This window comes from Buteo buteo, chromosome 19 (assembly GCF_964188355.1).
Source record: "Buteo buteo chromosome 19, bButBut1.hap1.1, whole genome shotgun sequence".
Classification (NCBI taxonomy): domain Eukaryota; kingdom Metazoa; phylum Chordata; class Aves; order Accipitriformes; family Accipitridae; genus Buteo; species Buteo buteo.
Window position 1 is genome coordinate 29432012 of NC_134189.1, and position 15289 is coordinate 29447300.

A 15289-nucleotide genomic window follows, 5' to 3' on the forward strand; every position below is an offset into this window, starting at 1 on the left:
TGCTGTGAGGAAGTAGAAATTGTCACCAGAATTAGCTTAAAAAAAAATTAATCCTTCCTTGCACAACAACCTAGAATAAAAAGAATTCCTGGATTGAATAAATCTAAAATTGTAATGCTTGATCAGGAGATGCACCTATGATAACTGTAAGAAGCGACACTTGCCTTCTGCAGGCTGGGAACCATACAGGACCTGTTCTTCAGCTGACTCGTTATGACCTCTGAGATTTAAATAAATAAATTAATAAACACAAAAAAATCAGCAAGTTTCTCAAAGGCAAAACCCAGCATATTTATGCTTGATTTCAATAATGCTTTACACAGAGTAAAAACTAACATTGTCAAACTAGTAAAAAAAAAAAAAGATATTCCTCACATTTCAATGTTCAATTCTTTGTATTTTTCTGAAGCACTGGGTGAAATATTAATTTCCACTTACTCTCCAAATAAAGAAGAAAGGCCAATATAGTTGTCTGTGTTCCATGACAAGAAAACAAGGCTGCCATTTCTACTACTAGGAGGGAGACCAGTTAACCAGAAACAACTGCTACAAGGACAGGTCAGTGGCTCCCTTCAGCCAGCAGCTGCTGCCTGCCTTCCCTCCTCTGGAGAGCTGCAGGTGCCCAGATCTGCAGGGCAGGCACAACTGGCCTGTGGCTGTCGGGCAGCACAGACTGTCTGAACCGCTCTTCTCTGTCTTCTTGAGGAAAAAGGACCTGAGCAAAATAGGTGGGTGATGTTGACTTAAGACACGAAGCAGCTACTGAACGGGTGAAAGGCCCCCTTAACAACTTGGTTTAATGGAAATAAAATCCTATCCATGCCCCTCTAAAAATCCCAGTCATTGGCAGAGATCCTCAGTATCATTGGAACAATCTGAATTATAGTTCCATTGCCAGACACAGAGAACGAGAAAGAAGAATTAAAAATAAAAAAAGAATTAAACACACACACATTTACTGTCTCGCAGGCTCCTCCCTTGCAATCAATTTAAAGAGTATCTTTTTGTCCCACCTTGCATTTCTATGATCTATCAATTATGCTTCCCCACATTCTGACAGATAGTAGGTAGGGTAGCACTTAATTTTAAGTCAACTGACACATGCAGTCTTGTAAAGCTCAGAAGGAAAAGAACTAACTACACATTTCAATTTATTCATATCTACTTTTTTTAAAAGATCCTTCCTTTCTTCCTTTCATAAGAAACTCTTTCACCTCTTTTTCTACTGTGAAATAGCATGGTTTTCAGGGTCAAATCCACAACTTAAGCCTGAAATAAAAATAACTGGTAAATGCAAAAAAAATGTTCTTCCAGGTTACTCAACCACTTTTTGTGCGGTGTCATTTTCTAGTCTTGTTCTGCTTCTTCAACAGGTTGCTTTCTGTTAATTCTAACTGTAATTAAGGCAAAAAATAACATGGGGATTCATGTGAATTACTTACAATACCACAGTGTTGTTTGATACAATGTACTCCAGTTCTTTGGTCCAGGGATTCATGAAACTAAACCACTGACTCTTTAAAGTAATGAAAGTCCCATCTTTTGCTCTAAATTTGTAGGAATTTGTAAATACTTTTTCTTTATTCTGCAACACTAGATAAGAAAGGAAAGTTGTAATCACCATATTTATACTTAGAAAAATAAAGTTAAAAAAAATTATAACGTTTTATAGCATCATAAAACCAAAATGTTTTTGATGGCCAGAAATACAAACTAAATGCCAGAACAACTGACAGGACAGGACCCCTACCAAAATCAAACTATAGTTTCAGCAATGTTATTAATCTTAAATTAAAGCCCAAGTACTTAGTTTTTGCAAACCACTAGTAAGGAAGACTCCTGACTTAGTGATCTTTCATAATCAGCGTCTTCAATTGTATGATTAGGCACATTTGCTCTTCAGGATTCCTTCCTCATTCTTATAAATAATCGAAGCAGAGGGTTGAAAGAAGCATTAACATTACTCCCTTGTGATTAAAGCAATGCACCAAGATCCAAGACAACAGAAGTTTCTCCTTGCTTTTTTTACAAGCTTTATGTGGGCATGTCTTAATGCAGATGTAGAAGAGGACAACGCTAACACTGTTTAGTTTTATTAATTCTCAGCTTCTGAGTTTTTGATTTCTAGTGTTTTCACACAGCAGTTACATGTAGTTGCAAGTAGTCTGGGAGAACCAATTGTTTTGTACCTTCTTTATGTTTTTCAGCTAGATGATTGTGATCATCTTGATGGCAGTACTCGTAACAAGAAGTTCCTAGAAGCTCTTGTGGTAGATACCCTAAAATTGCTGTTGCACTGTTAGAAATAAAAACATGAACTACAGCGGATTCAAACAATTGCAAAGCTTGTTTTCTTCAGTATCAGATTAAGCGGAAAATTAGTATCTAAAGAAACAGATGCTTGTGTTCATGTTTGGGGAAAAAGATACAGCATTAGTATAGCTCTAAAACAACATGAATTATTATTCACTGCAAATTATCCATTTACAATGAATGGCAATTCAAAGACAAAATATCAGTGTTTAAACATGCAAACCACATGTACACACAAAATACTTATGATCATTAGGTCTTCCCATTAGCCAATCAGGGTAGTGGTCATACATAAGGAGTCATTAAAAAAATTTAGAAGTTGAATTTTGCTCTGCCACTTTAAGGCATAGGTTTAAACTGACACTTTTAGATGACTGAAAAGCTTCCAGTGACAATACTGAAATTCAAAATGCAAAGTGGTAAGTCAGTCTCTACAACAAATAAAAGTCTGTTTTAGAAGGTTCAGAAAATAAGAACTTAGCTTTCGCTTCTAAAGAAATAATTTGGTACCTCATTTAGATATAATGTATTTGTTCCAAATAGTAAGATTTTAAGAAGTAATTTTTGGTTAAGTGTTTGTTACTTAAGTCATATGCATAGCTATGAAGCTCTAACTTGAGATTTTTCTTTATAAATAATAAGTACATGAGTGCATTTTATGACATATTTTAATCTTGCTAGCTCACCTTTTCCTATAGGACAACACACTTACTTTTATATATTACATTTTATGTTTGACAAAAAAACCAAAGCACAAGCACTCATAGATTCAGAATGAACTGCTTCCTGTGTACAGCACCTAGAAATTCTATTCTGCTTGAGAAATTTCAGTTCTGACAAAGTATTAGAAAATTTAACTAGTGGTGTCATGTTCATTTTCTCTTCATTAAAGAACAAAACGCTTACCGCTGATCTACATAAACAAATTTTCCATCCATGGCAAATCGTGTAACAAATTCTGTTGCTTTGACTTTTATCTCTCCACTCTTTTGTGGAACAATATAAGGGTGTAACCTCCCAATTGCAACAAGACAGTTAAAGTTACTACTGTCCTTTTCTACATCATTTTCCTCTTCTACTCCCACCTCATTAGGAGGCCAGTTCTTCATATACCCAGTACAGTGAATAGTACAGTATTTTCTGTGATCTAATAAAAAGAAATGAAATAAGAAGCAGTTATTGTTCAAAAAGTAAACTGAATTACTTTTTAATTCCGTTCACCATGAGACCAGCAACTACGTTTTATGCTTACCTACAAAACTGTACAAGTCTATAGATAATTTTACAGAGTATTTTTTAATTAATTTTGTACTACTGGGTTTACCTGGAGAGAGAACTTCTAATCCTATGTAAGATTTAGGAAGATAAATTACAGGTGTTGGCAGTTCAAACACAGTCTCACAGAAAAAAAAACAAAAACAAAAACGAAAGTACACCAACAGCCTGGTAACCCACAGAAAACATTCTCTATATGGTTTTGTTTAAAATAAACTGGAGAGGCACTCAGTAGCTTCCAAATCAATTTACCTTTTGTGAACACAATGATCTTAACATACGCTTACTGCAATTGCTCAAAGAAGCAGTTAAGAGAACAAACCAAAACAACCTAGCATATTTTCTATTTATCTTAGGCTTCTGAATTCCTCAATTTTCTAGGAACACAAATATTTTAAAAGTCTTAAATTACAGCATATACCGTCATTCATTCCTATGGCTGGTAGACTCTTTGCTGCCTATATAACACGCAAACACACCCATACACATCAAGTCATAAAGATGACATTATGTCTCTTACAGTAACTATCTTTCAAAAAATTGACAAAATACTCTCGATATCTGTATTCTGAAAAAATTATGCTTTACATAGATTTGATTTCCTATCAACTATGGAAAACATCTATCAACTCTGTAAAATGAAAAATTGAGTTATCCTACTGTGAATTTGTTACAATTTCTCAGATTGTCAAGGTGCCTTCCCTCAATACTGCTTTCCTGAGAAACATTTCTACTGGTTAAATTCTTATCTCACCGAGTTAGTTGGCACATCAAAGGAGACTGAATTCTATTTACTTACAGTTACAGACCTGTTTTAAAATTTACTATTGTAAAATAAGTATTTCAACAATAATAGGTGACATTGAAAAAAAAAGTAGGAGGATTTTTTCAGGGTCAAAATTTCAGCACACCTTTGCAAAAAACAATACTAAGGTATTAAACAAAAGCTGGAAATTACATTTTAAAAAGATCCATTCACTGAAAACTTGACAAGAGTATGCTGCTGTACAGGTGTACCAAAAATGGACTGAATTAAAATTACTGGAAAACTGAATGAAATTAAACTGATAAATTAACTTTACTACTAAAAGAAAAAAAAAGGAAAATTCATACTTTTAAGTACACACAACAGAAAAAGTAAATCAGAAAAAAAAGGTGTTTACTTGCTTTTTTTTCCTTCAAAACAGTAGATTTTGCAGGCCTTAGTCAGACAGTTATCTTCAAGAAATATGTTATTTAGTTTCATTCTTCTGGTTTCCCTGAGACTTCTAAAATTTGACTACCACAGACCACGTGCTCCTAAACAGCCACTGTAACTCAGGTTCCTCCCTCCCTCTTTTCCAGGAGTGAATACGGAGGAGAAAGAGTACAATTAGACTGTTTTTCAGAACATGTCTCAAGTACATATTGACACTTCTCTAGAGCTACTTTGTCAATCAGTGATAACTACAAGGGTCACACTACTGACTTGGAACTTAAGTATACCAAGTTTCAAGACAGAAAGCCCCCACTTCATCTACACTGTTTGAATACCTTTCTTTTTTGGGTTGGGCAAGCACTCCTTTTCTTCTTTGACTGTGGTCCTACTGCATTTTATCCGACAAAAGAAGGAACGACGAGCACCAGAATTCAGTCGAGCTGGTCCAGCTTGAAAATCTGTGTGTACTTGCAAGCCAGCTTACAAAAATTTAGTAAAGTGGTTAAAAAACCAAAATCCAACAATAAAACTTCAGAATACAAGGCCTTTTCTTCATTTTAGCTTCCAGTACTTTCTCCTTACTGTTTAGTGGCCTAAATTTTGTCCATACAATTAAAAATGAAGACTAATAACTTAAACAGGGCAAAGAAAACGTGACTGTCACACAGATTCCAAAATTAAAAAGAACTACCAAACTATTTTTAAATGTTTCTTGATATCCTGAATGGTATTTTAATAAGTATGCTTTATAAACTTTCAACTTCTATTTGGTACAAGGAAGAAGTGCAAAGATGCTTATAAAAGCCAGCTATAAAATAGTCATTAGCTGCACAGTACATAACACTTTCCATATTAGAAATAACTGTAAACAAAATAAGATTTGGTTAAATTAGGATTGACACTTAGCATTTTCAGAGAAGACAGTGATTCTTGATATTGAAGTATTTTATCCCATGTTCGACTACATCAGGTCTTTTGTATTGACAAGACCTATCAAATACAAGAAAAAAAAGTAGTATGCCTGATAGGAAGAATGTCAGACCACATCTTGGTAAATGTTTAACAATGCAAATTTCAGTAATTCTTATTTTCTAAAATAAATTCTTTTCTGGGCTAGCTTTTAAACTGTAAGTGCATTCTAAGCAGCAGATAAGCATTCAAATATGTTTGTTTAATAGAAATTATACCTCGAGTTTGTACATCTATGCACATAGGAATACAGGAATATGTCCTGTGTAGTCACTAGATTTATTAACATCTCTTTAAAAAAAAATTTGAGGACACTCAAATATGACTTACTTTTCCCATCTACGAGCTTCTCCCTAGGAGAGACATCTGAAGAAGAAAGTTGCTCCTTAACTTTTGCAACATCTTTTGGATGCAAGTAATCAAACAAACTTTGTCCAATTAAACTGGCCTATTTAAAACAAAAACAAAAAACCCCAGACACCAAAAAGCAAAAGAAATAAGAACCACATCATTTTAGAACAGGACCCTACACATATTACTTATCTCAGAAAAGCAACTTTCTACACCATTAAAAAAAGAAAAGGTCAAAGTCAAATACCACAGTTACTCTAAACATCAGTATTCTAATCTGCATTTAATTTGCTGTTTTTTAATATTATTTTTATAAACACAGGGTAGTAAAACCATAATTTGTTACTGCCCCCTTGAAAAATAGCAGATTTAGTTGGATATCAAAAAAACAGTCCTGTAAAACTGAATGTTTTATTTATGTACATAATATGATTCCTGATCCTAGCCAAAGAAGGTTATGCACAAAATAACTCCACTCTCAGATTACTGGGAGCCAGGGAGGAAATAAAGAAATATTCATGCTACCTAATGACTCCAAGCTCTAATTTGGTTGGACAAAATGGCATCACTGGGCAAGGAGCTGCCTGGAAGCAGGGGTCAGCTCACTTCAGCACTCCTTAGTAGGGGCTATTTACAGAAATCTCTCTAGCTGGGATCCATTCAACCTGCTGGCTCTGCTGATCCAGAGTAAGTGGTCTGCTGCACTACTGTAGGCAGCACTACTTTCTTTTGAAACAGCAAGGAAATCTCAGAGAAGTGGGCTAGTTTTGGTTTTTTTCATTGCTTACTTTTACCACAGCAGATCAAATCAATGGGTAGACAAGCAGTATTCTAGATTCAAATTGCAATTCATTTTGGAGGCATGCCACTTGCTATGTGACCACTGCATACATGAAGGGGAGCATTTTTCCAATAAGCCAGAATCAGAAATGGGTTTAATGAAAACCTCCTAAGAAAGCAGGATAATAAACATACAGCCTCTTTCATTTGCCCAGGTCCCATCTAACCCTAAAGCAAAGGGAAAATGCCAAGTGCCACTTAGAAAGGCTAATAGCAGCCTTGTCAAAATATATAGGTGTAATAAACAGATTAGGCTGCAGGATGTGATTCATAACGTAGAATAATTCCCAAATAAGCCAATAAATTGATGGGTTAAGTCAGTCATGTTCTCTGAACCTCTTTGGCTGGAACAGCAAAGATCTTATGGATCTAGAAGTAGGTATGTCTGATGTGAGAGACTCCAAAAGGTATTTTTTAGTCCTTGAGTAAATTCAGTGTAGAAGTTTTTTTTAAAAAAATTAAAAAAATCTGCTTTATGCTTGTTCCCATAAGATGATTCATTTCACTTTAATTTAAAAGAGGTACAGTTTTGGTTTGTTTTTTATTTTAAATAAAAATAAAAAAACCTATAAAACAGAGTCCAGATTGGTTACCCTTCCATTTATGAAGAAAATGAACACAGCACAAATGGTTTCAAAGTTATAGAAGTAGACAGATGGAAGCACTAGCTGTTTTAGCCTCTGTTTTTGGAACAGAAGTCATAGATACATGAACAAGTTATCATGCCTTGATTATTTGTGGTAATTGTCCATGATGTTAAATGTCAACTAATGGAAGGTACTTTTATTTTTCCTATTTCTCTTACTCTACAGGCTAAGCTAACTCACACTGCCTCAGTTTCCTTCAAGTTAAAAGCATATACACAGATAGTTATTGTGGCTGAGGTGTTACGCAGTGCATCTGAGCATAAAGGCATCACTGAAGAAAGCTTTAATTAACTTCCACTGCTGAACTACCAATTTTCCTTGGCCTAAACCCTGCCCCCCCCCCCCCCCCAATCACTTTACCATTTAAAAGAAAATCTCTTGGAGACAGAAATTAGGACATCTTCAAATTATCCCCTCCTCTCAGACTAGCAGTTTTCTTAAGGATAATAAATTCAAATCTGTTGCTATTACTCAGGTCAGGAACACTGACTGTACTTGCAAATATTTTGTTCCAGGATATTCAGCCTTACTCTAAAGAAGGTTAAATCAGAGAAATTCCAAGAAATGATACACAAGGACTGTTTTTTAGTAATACACAATAAAATGTAAAAGTTTCAAAATTTCTAAGAAAATGCAAGGTAAAAACAAACCAAGAAACTCAATTATAACCACCTGATCATAATTAAGTATTTTGCAAACTGATTCCGAGACAAACAGAATTTTTCCTCTGTGGCATCCAACCACAAATAGGAATCCATCTGCAGCCTGAAAATATAAAGATACTGTCTTTAAAAACATACAATTAAAACATACAATAAATATTGATGACTACAAGGAAGTACACTTTTAAACCTGATTTTTTAATTAAATAGGTTATAAATAATATCAAAAAGCAATTAAGATTGCAAGGACCAAATGAGACCTTCAGCTACAGACAGCTGAAGTTTCTTAAACACAGCTTTGGGAAAAGAGGGAGCCAGCTGCAAAACAGCCTAACTTGGGAGTAATTTTACAGATCTGAGCAAAGTCTGTTATTGCAGCAAAGCAAAAAGAAAATAGTTGCAAATGAGAAAGGGTAAAGGGGTGTGGGTCTAGGATGAAGTGTGAAAACAAGATTTTCTTTCAGGTGTTACTTCTGCATCTTTTTCAAAGCACATCTTTAAAAATTTAAATGAAGGAGAGCAAACAACTGTAAGTACATTTATGCATCATTAAAAGCATTCTCTAAACTTGTATGCAGACTTCAATATCAACATTAAAAATTTTATGTATTAAATACGCAGATTGTATACAGATTTATTATCCCTTCAAGGGCTGCTGTCTGCCATGCTCACAAATCATCTTCTGTACCCCTTTATGAAAAAGCCTGTATAGCTTAAAGTTTATAAACCAGTACTTATCAAATACATCAAAGCACTTGCTTGAAGAAAAAGGTGGGGAAAAAAAGCACTCTCCAACTAAAAACTCAAGTTAATGGCAAGGTTTAATAAGGACATCATTTAATTGAGAGTTTCCTTCCACTTACCCTAAGGATTAACTGTCGGAGCTCATCATCCTTTAAAAATGAAGGTTTATACCGGACTTCTGTATAGGAGCTAGTGGAACCTGGAAAACAGATTATTTGTAGGCATAATGTCAAAATTTGCATTTTAAATTTACTTTTAACAGTTATACTTATTTTGTATTTTATAACATTTCTTTGCAACCACAACAGCTGAAAAAGTAAAATTATAAAATATTAAAAATAAAAAAACCCTTATAAACATATGATGGTAATTAATATGGGCATACAACCAGTTTTTTTCTTGCCCTTTACTTAGCATAAACCAAGGAGAATTCTGTTCAGATACCTTTAATGTACTGCTAGAGAAATGGTATCATGAGAACTGAATTTTCTAGAAACATTTCGCAGGCCTATTTCAGAATCTTTAACATTTGCTGCAGCCTAATAATTCCAATGTTAGCAATTGTCTTTTGGCATGAACAATGCTTCATTAGTACTATATATCCAACAATCAAAAAACCCACTCTATTGCAGTTAAACTGAATGTCTCGCTAAATGTAGTGAGACTGACTCACTATATTTACTGTTCTAGCACCTGTGGCAAGTACTCTAAAATAATTTTTAGCCATTACAAGCATTTCCACAAATTTTCCTAGATATTTTTTGAGGAAAATAGCCGTTGAACTTTCCAGCAAATTTCAGCATTCACTATAATTCCACATAGTATCTTGCGTTTTCTTAAAGCATTTGTTTTGAAGATACATATAACAACTGTGCTGGATGGAGCCCAGTTTTCATATCCTATTGTTAAAATACAAATGTTTGAGTTGAAGATTTCTTGTAGATGCTTGTTTAACCTGCAAGTGCAATTACTGCCCTGCTAATCTGTCACATTATTTCTTTACACAAAATTCTCAGCCTGCTTGTGTCAATGGGCCTCTAGGAAACCCTTCCAACCTAAATTATTCTGTGATTCTGTTACTGTCAAGTTAGTAGCATAATTCATTTCCTACACTCTTTTGACTTACGGCTAATGGGGTTCTTGTTAGATATGTGTATTCATGATCAATTTTTTTTGCAATGCAGACAGTCTTTGATCTTTGCTTACAGTTGACCAAATTATTATTTTTGCGGAGGAGGAAAAATATCTTTGATAACTCTTTCTTGTTACTCTCTAACATTTCACGGTGTTTAAGACTTTACTGTAATCAAAGTCATCAACCATTCTGTTAAAGTATGTTTTGTCTTGCAGCATTCCTTTCTGACCATTGTTCTTGTAGGTTAAAAAAAAAACTTTGAAAGATGTTTATGTCCAAACATAATTTTTTCTTTAGTTTTATGCAACTGGTTTTGGTTTTATGAAGTTACACTGTAAAAGACTTAACCTATCACTGAAGTGAGTTCTCTGTGCTCCCAACCAGTGCAACTACTTACATCAGTTTCTTTAGGTAAACATTAGCATGGTTTCCCATTGTTGAGGAGACTTTTTTCCTAATCTCACACTGGACAAACAACTCATTGGAAGTATTTGATATTTTATAAATTACTTGGCCTTCAACTTAAAGCCCTCCCAAAATTTAGTTGGGTTTTTTTGGTTGGTTGGTTTTGTTGTTTGGGTTTTTTAAATGGTGTTTTTCCATGATGTTGTAAATTTCAAAGTCAACAGATAAACATGAAATTCCAATACAGAGACAAAGGGTTGATGTTATTACCACATTTGTGATTGCAAACAGGAGCATGAAGACCATTTGCTTCTCTATTAGCAGTATAGCTCTTGGCATCAGTACAGCACCACAGGTATTACTGTTACAGAAAGTATGATGGAAAGTGGAGAGATCACAGAATAAGTTTAATTTGGGGGTTGGAAAATAATGAAAGACAGACTTGTTTGATTGTTATAATTTTTAAAAAGAATCAAGGAGTGATTCAGTTGCAAGGCATCCCCTTAGCAGACAGAAAATACCAGACACTGAAGGGTGGCTTTTTTTCTGCTATACTAAGCAAAAAGAAGAAATGAAGTTCTGGAATTTACAAACAAGTAAATTTAAATGAAGAACTGAATTCAGAAAGGAAATTAAAATAAACGACCTTTGATTTACTTAACAAAGAAGATACACAGTGTAACTCCTGATAGAACAAGAACTTTCAGGATTATTTTCCTAAAACTCACCTTTTAAAGATTTTAAGTGTTGCACAGCCATCCGTAACACCGTAAGCTTGTCTAGCTTTCGTGCCATGGGATTGCACTGAGGTATCATAGCAGACAATTCCTCTATCAGATTATTCATTTTGTCTCTTCTTCGCTTCTCTGTTTGACTGTGAGCCTCTCTAAGAAGAAAAATTGTTTTAGAACACATGATTTTCCCCATAATACTAACCAATTCAATTTTGGGAACAGAACATATCACAAGAAGTACTACTGCACTGAAACAGTTTTTCATACACTACTTGTATTTGACAATTGAATTGGATTCACTTGAACAAAACAGAAATGATCACAATAATGATGTGAAATATTGAGGGGGGAAAAAATATCTCAAGCAACAGCTTGATTATATGTGGCAGGAACAGGAGGCTATGAAGACTTATAAAAGTTAATTCTTCTTGTGACCCTTGACACCTTACTGTATACCAGAGAACTTTTGATATCATTAGTAATCACTGGAAGACATTTCTGCTCCCTGGCCCTATCTCTACCTGGCTTGTGTAACTAAGTTGGGGTATTCATTCTGCAACTTTTTTTTTTTTTTTAAGGAACACTCTCAGCACTTCCTAAAGCATCTCTCAAATCTGTTTTATGCAAACTCACAACAATCTGAGATGAGCAGTGCCTTCTTGTTATCTCATTACCTTAAAAATTACTCAGCTTGAAGACAGACACAAACACAAGCATTTATTCATAGCACAGCAGAAGCAACAAACAATACATTTATGTGTGCTTATAGGAGTTGTAGTGGAAACCGAAATAAAAAGCTATGCCTCATGTAATTTCACCAGAGGCATTTCAGAAAGCCTTCCCCTTCATTCACCTGATAAGGTGGTAGAAAGGGTTTCAGCCTTTGTGGATACTTTGTGTCTCAGGTTTCATCTCTTGATAAGCCTCTGTCCAAGAACTCAACCACAGAGAGCTCCTCTCCTTGGACAGTTTTCATCAGAAAACCCCTTCTAAGGCACAAGACAGCGCACATCACAAATATATTTGTATATCAGGTCATTTTTTCTTTAATTATTTCTAGTAGAGTATGTTAGCTTTTCTAGCTGATCTACTCCCCTCTAACATCCTCTAGCAGATCAAAAAAAGTTTAATTCATTCTATTCCCTCCTTACCCAGAAGACAAGCTAGCCACTCAATTAAAACAAAGATTATTTTCCTTTCTGATTGAGACTAGACACAGTGTAGTTAATCAAACTGAGGGACAACAAGTTTTGGTTAACTGATCTCCAAAACATTTCCTCTTAAGCATACTGTAACAGAAGGTATTAAAGGTAATACAGTTAACTGTACCTGGCCTGTTAGGAAAGAACAAAGTACAGTTTTAAGGACCTAGTCTTCTATTCTTTTTATTATTTTTCCCCAAAATAAATCCCTTCTCCCCACAAATAATTCTGGGTCATTCACCCAAGCAATTAGCTTTTCTCTCTCTAAAGATTTTTTTAAAAAAATTAATTTTATCAGTTATTCTTAGTTCTACAGGTTCATCCAACTTTTCCTTCACGTCAGGTAGGAAAAATCAAGTAATATATTGTGTATGCTCCTCGAACTGCGAACCTCAGGAAGACAGATACAAACATTTAGGGAAAGAGAACAATCTTCCACATCTCTAAGAGTCAATAAGAAATTATAGAAACCTGAATAGGTGGATGCAGAAATTCAGGTGATGACTGGATGACTCAGAAAGCCTTCTGTTACCTTCCCCACTTACAAAGGGGAAAGGAGAAAAACAAGTTCCCTGATAAGCTTGAGAAAAGAAACACTGGAGGGAGATAACTGTTAAGCAAACCTTCAAAGAGTCTTCTAATTATTTTTTTTCCTCCAACTAATGAGCCAAAACTTAAGGAAAAAAATTAACAATACAACAGCAAAGTTATTAGAGCAATGTACAAAACAGAATCTTGTATAGAAATCTGGAATACTCAGTAAAGAAAAATAGATTTTGGAGTTCAACAAAAAGACTGCAAATGTATTTTGGAACACTTTAATTTCTTCCATTTTATTTAAGTTAGAAGAACACTTCATAATTATTACTTAGCATACTGTATAAATAATGCTTTTGACAGCAGAGTGGATTATTTATTTCTGCTTTGACATCTCTTCTCACACGACAAATGAAAGACAAGGTTATAAAACAGCTCTAGTTTTACTAAGTGGCTTGTCTATAGTTTAAAAGATTTGTTTGGATGAATCATGACTGCATTCAGTCACACAGCGTTTCAAATACTCCAAGTGCTTTAAGTGAATTCCAATTTGGTTTCAGGTAAGATGTGAATTCAAAGTGCAATGGCAAACCTTGAATAATTCCCTATACAAAAGCTTGCTCCACAACAAGAATTCTTTGTCATGCTTTACGTGAATCTATTTTCACGTGGGATAAATTTTAAATACCTCCGAGTGCAGACAAATTAGAAAAAACAATTCTCAGATTCATACCGACTGAGGATCAGCTCCTCCCTTTATACACGACTTGAGTGTACTGCATTTAATTCTCACATTGAAAATTTTAACCTCAGGTTTTTGCTAAACCATCTGAGATATTCTGCAACACAACATTCCTTAAAATTAGTAGAAAATAAAATCCTCAAGGAGGCTCTAAAAATTACTATAAATTTAGGGGGGGGGGAAGGAAAAGTTTACTGTTAAATATTGACAGTTTTAATGAACGTTACCCACAAACTCGTATTTTAGTATTATGAATCCTGGTATTTACTAGCAAAACGTACTTTTATTGTAAATTAGTACCTGAAATCTTTTATTTTAACATGTTCTTCATCTTCACTCCTAGAGAAAACAAGATATAGAGTTTTACATTGCATATTTAATACTAGGTACTTCTTTCCTCCCATGAATTCAAGAAGATATAGACAATGCTATGGCTCTAACAAAAGCAAACCCACAAAAATTCCTAAAACAAAATGATCTAGCAAGTGATGCATAATAGAAGCAGACCAAAGCACAACTTCCAATATTCACAGTTAGGTGAACACATTATGGGGATATTTCATAATTACAGGGCTATTTTTATCCTGGAGAAAACAACATTAATGCAACATTCAAATAACTTAAGTCCAGGCTTGATTTTATGTTTTTATTCAAAATTTTACAAGACCTCATCTATTCATGTTTTTATTTCCAAAATCTTGTTGTCAAATGATGAAAAAAGCAACCCTAGCCTAGACTGGGCCTAAAATACACTTTAATTGCTCATGGTCAGAAAAAGTAAAAATTAAGTGTTTTCCCATACCATACAGCAATGACTGCAAAGTTTATTTAATAAAATTGTAATAAAATGAAAGACAATCATAGTGCCTGTATCACAATAAATACTTGGCAGCTGGAAAGTATGAAGAATGATTCACACAAGGGCAATGATCTTTTTTCTTCCCCAAGATCACTGTATTTTTCACCACCATCTATTAAGAATTTCAGAGCACGGCCTAGTAGTAATCTTTCAAATTATCGTGGTTTAACCCCAGCTGGTAACTAAGCACCACGCAGCTGCTCACTCACTTCCCCCGCCCCCAGTGGGATAGGGGAGACAACTGAGGAAGAAAAAGGTAAAACTTGTGGGTTGAGATAAGAACAGTTTAATAGAACAGGAAGGAAGAAACTAATAATGATAATAACGATAATAAAATGACAATAAAATAATACTAATAAAAGGACTGGAATATACAAAACAAGTGATGTGCAATGCAATTGCTCACCACCTGCCGACCGATGCCATTAGTTCTCAAGCAGCAATCCACCCAGGCCAACTCCCCCCAGTTTATATACTGGGCATGACGTCCCATGGTATGGAATACCCTGTTGGCCAGTTTGGGTCAGGTGCCCTGGCTGTGTCCTGTGCCAACTTCTTGTGCCCCTCCAGCTTTCTCGCTGGCTGGGCATTAGAAGCTGAAAAATCCTTGACTTAGTCTAAACACCACATAGCAACAACTGAAAACATCAGTGTGTTATCAACATTCTTCTCACAC

At 34.8% G+C, this 15289-nt stretch overlaps 1 protein-coding gene across 3 annotated transcripts in view; it reads right to left on the minus strand.

The window, feature by feature from the left end:
- The window catches only part of BMAL2 (basic helix-loop-helix ARNT like 2), a 39938-nt gene that overhangs the window by 12012 nt on the left and 12637 nt on the right, over positions 1-15289 (minus strand). For all 3 annotated transcript variants that reach the window (XR_012653649.1, XM_075051921.1, XM_075051920.1), the window contains exons 4-13: positions 14055-14093; positions 11268-11425; positions 9119-9198; positions 8266-8358; positions 6086-6203; positions 5122-5265; positions 3220-3460; positions 2190-2296; positions 1443-1593; positions 165-220 (exon numbers count right to left, since the gene is read on the minus strand). Coding sequence is in view for 2 of the 3 variants with exons in the window: in XM_075051921.1 (XP_074908022.1) it covers positions 165-220; positions 1443-1593; positions 2190-2296; positions 3220-3460; positions 5122-5265; positions 6086-6203; positions 8266-8358; positions 9119-9198; positions 11268-11425; positions 14055-14093 (1187 nt within the window). In the remaining variant the exon portion in view is untranslated. The remainder of the gene's footprint in view (positions 1-164; positions 221-1442; positions 1594-2189; positions 2297-3219; positions 3461-5121; positions 5266-6085; positions 6204-8265; positions 8359-9118; positions 9199-11267; positions 11426-14054; positions 14094-15289) is intronic.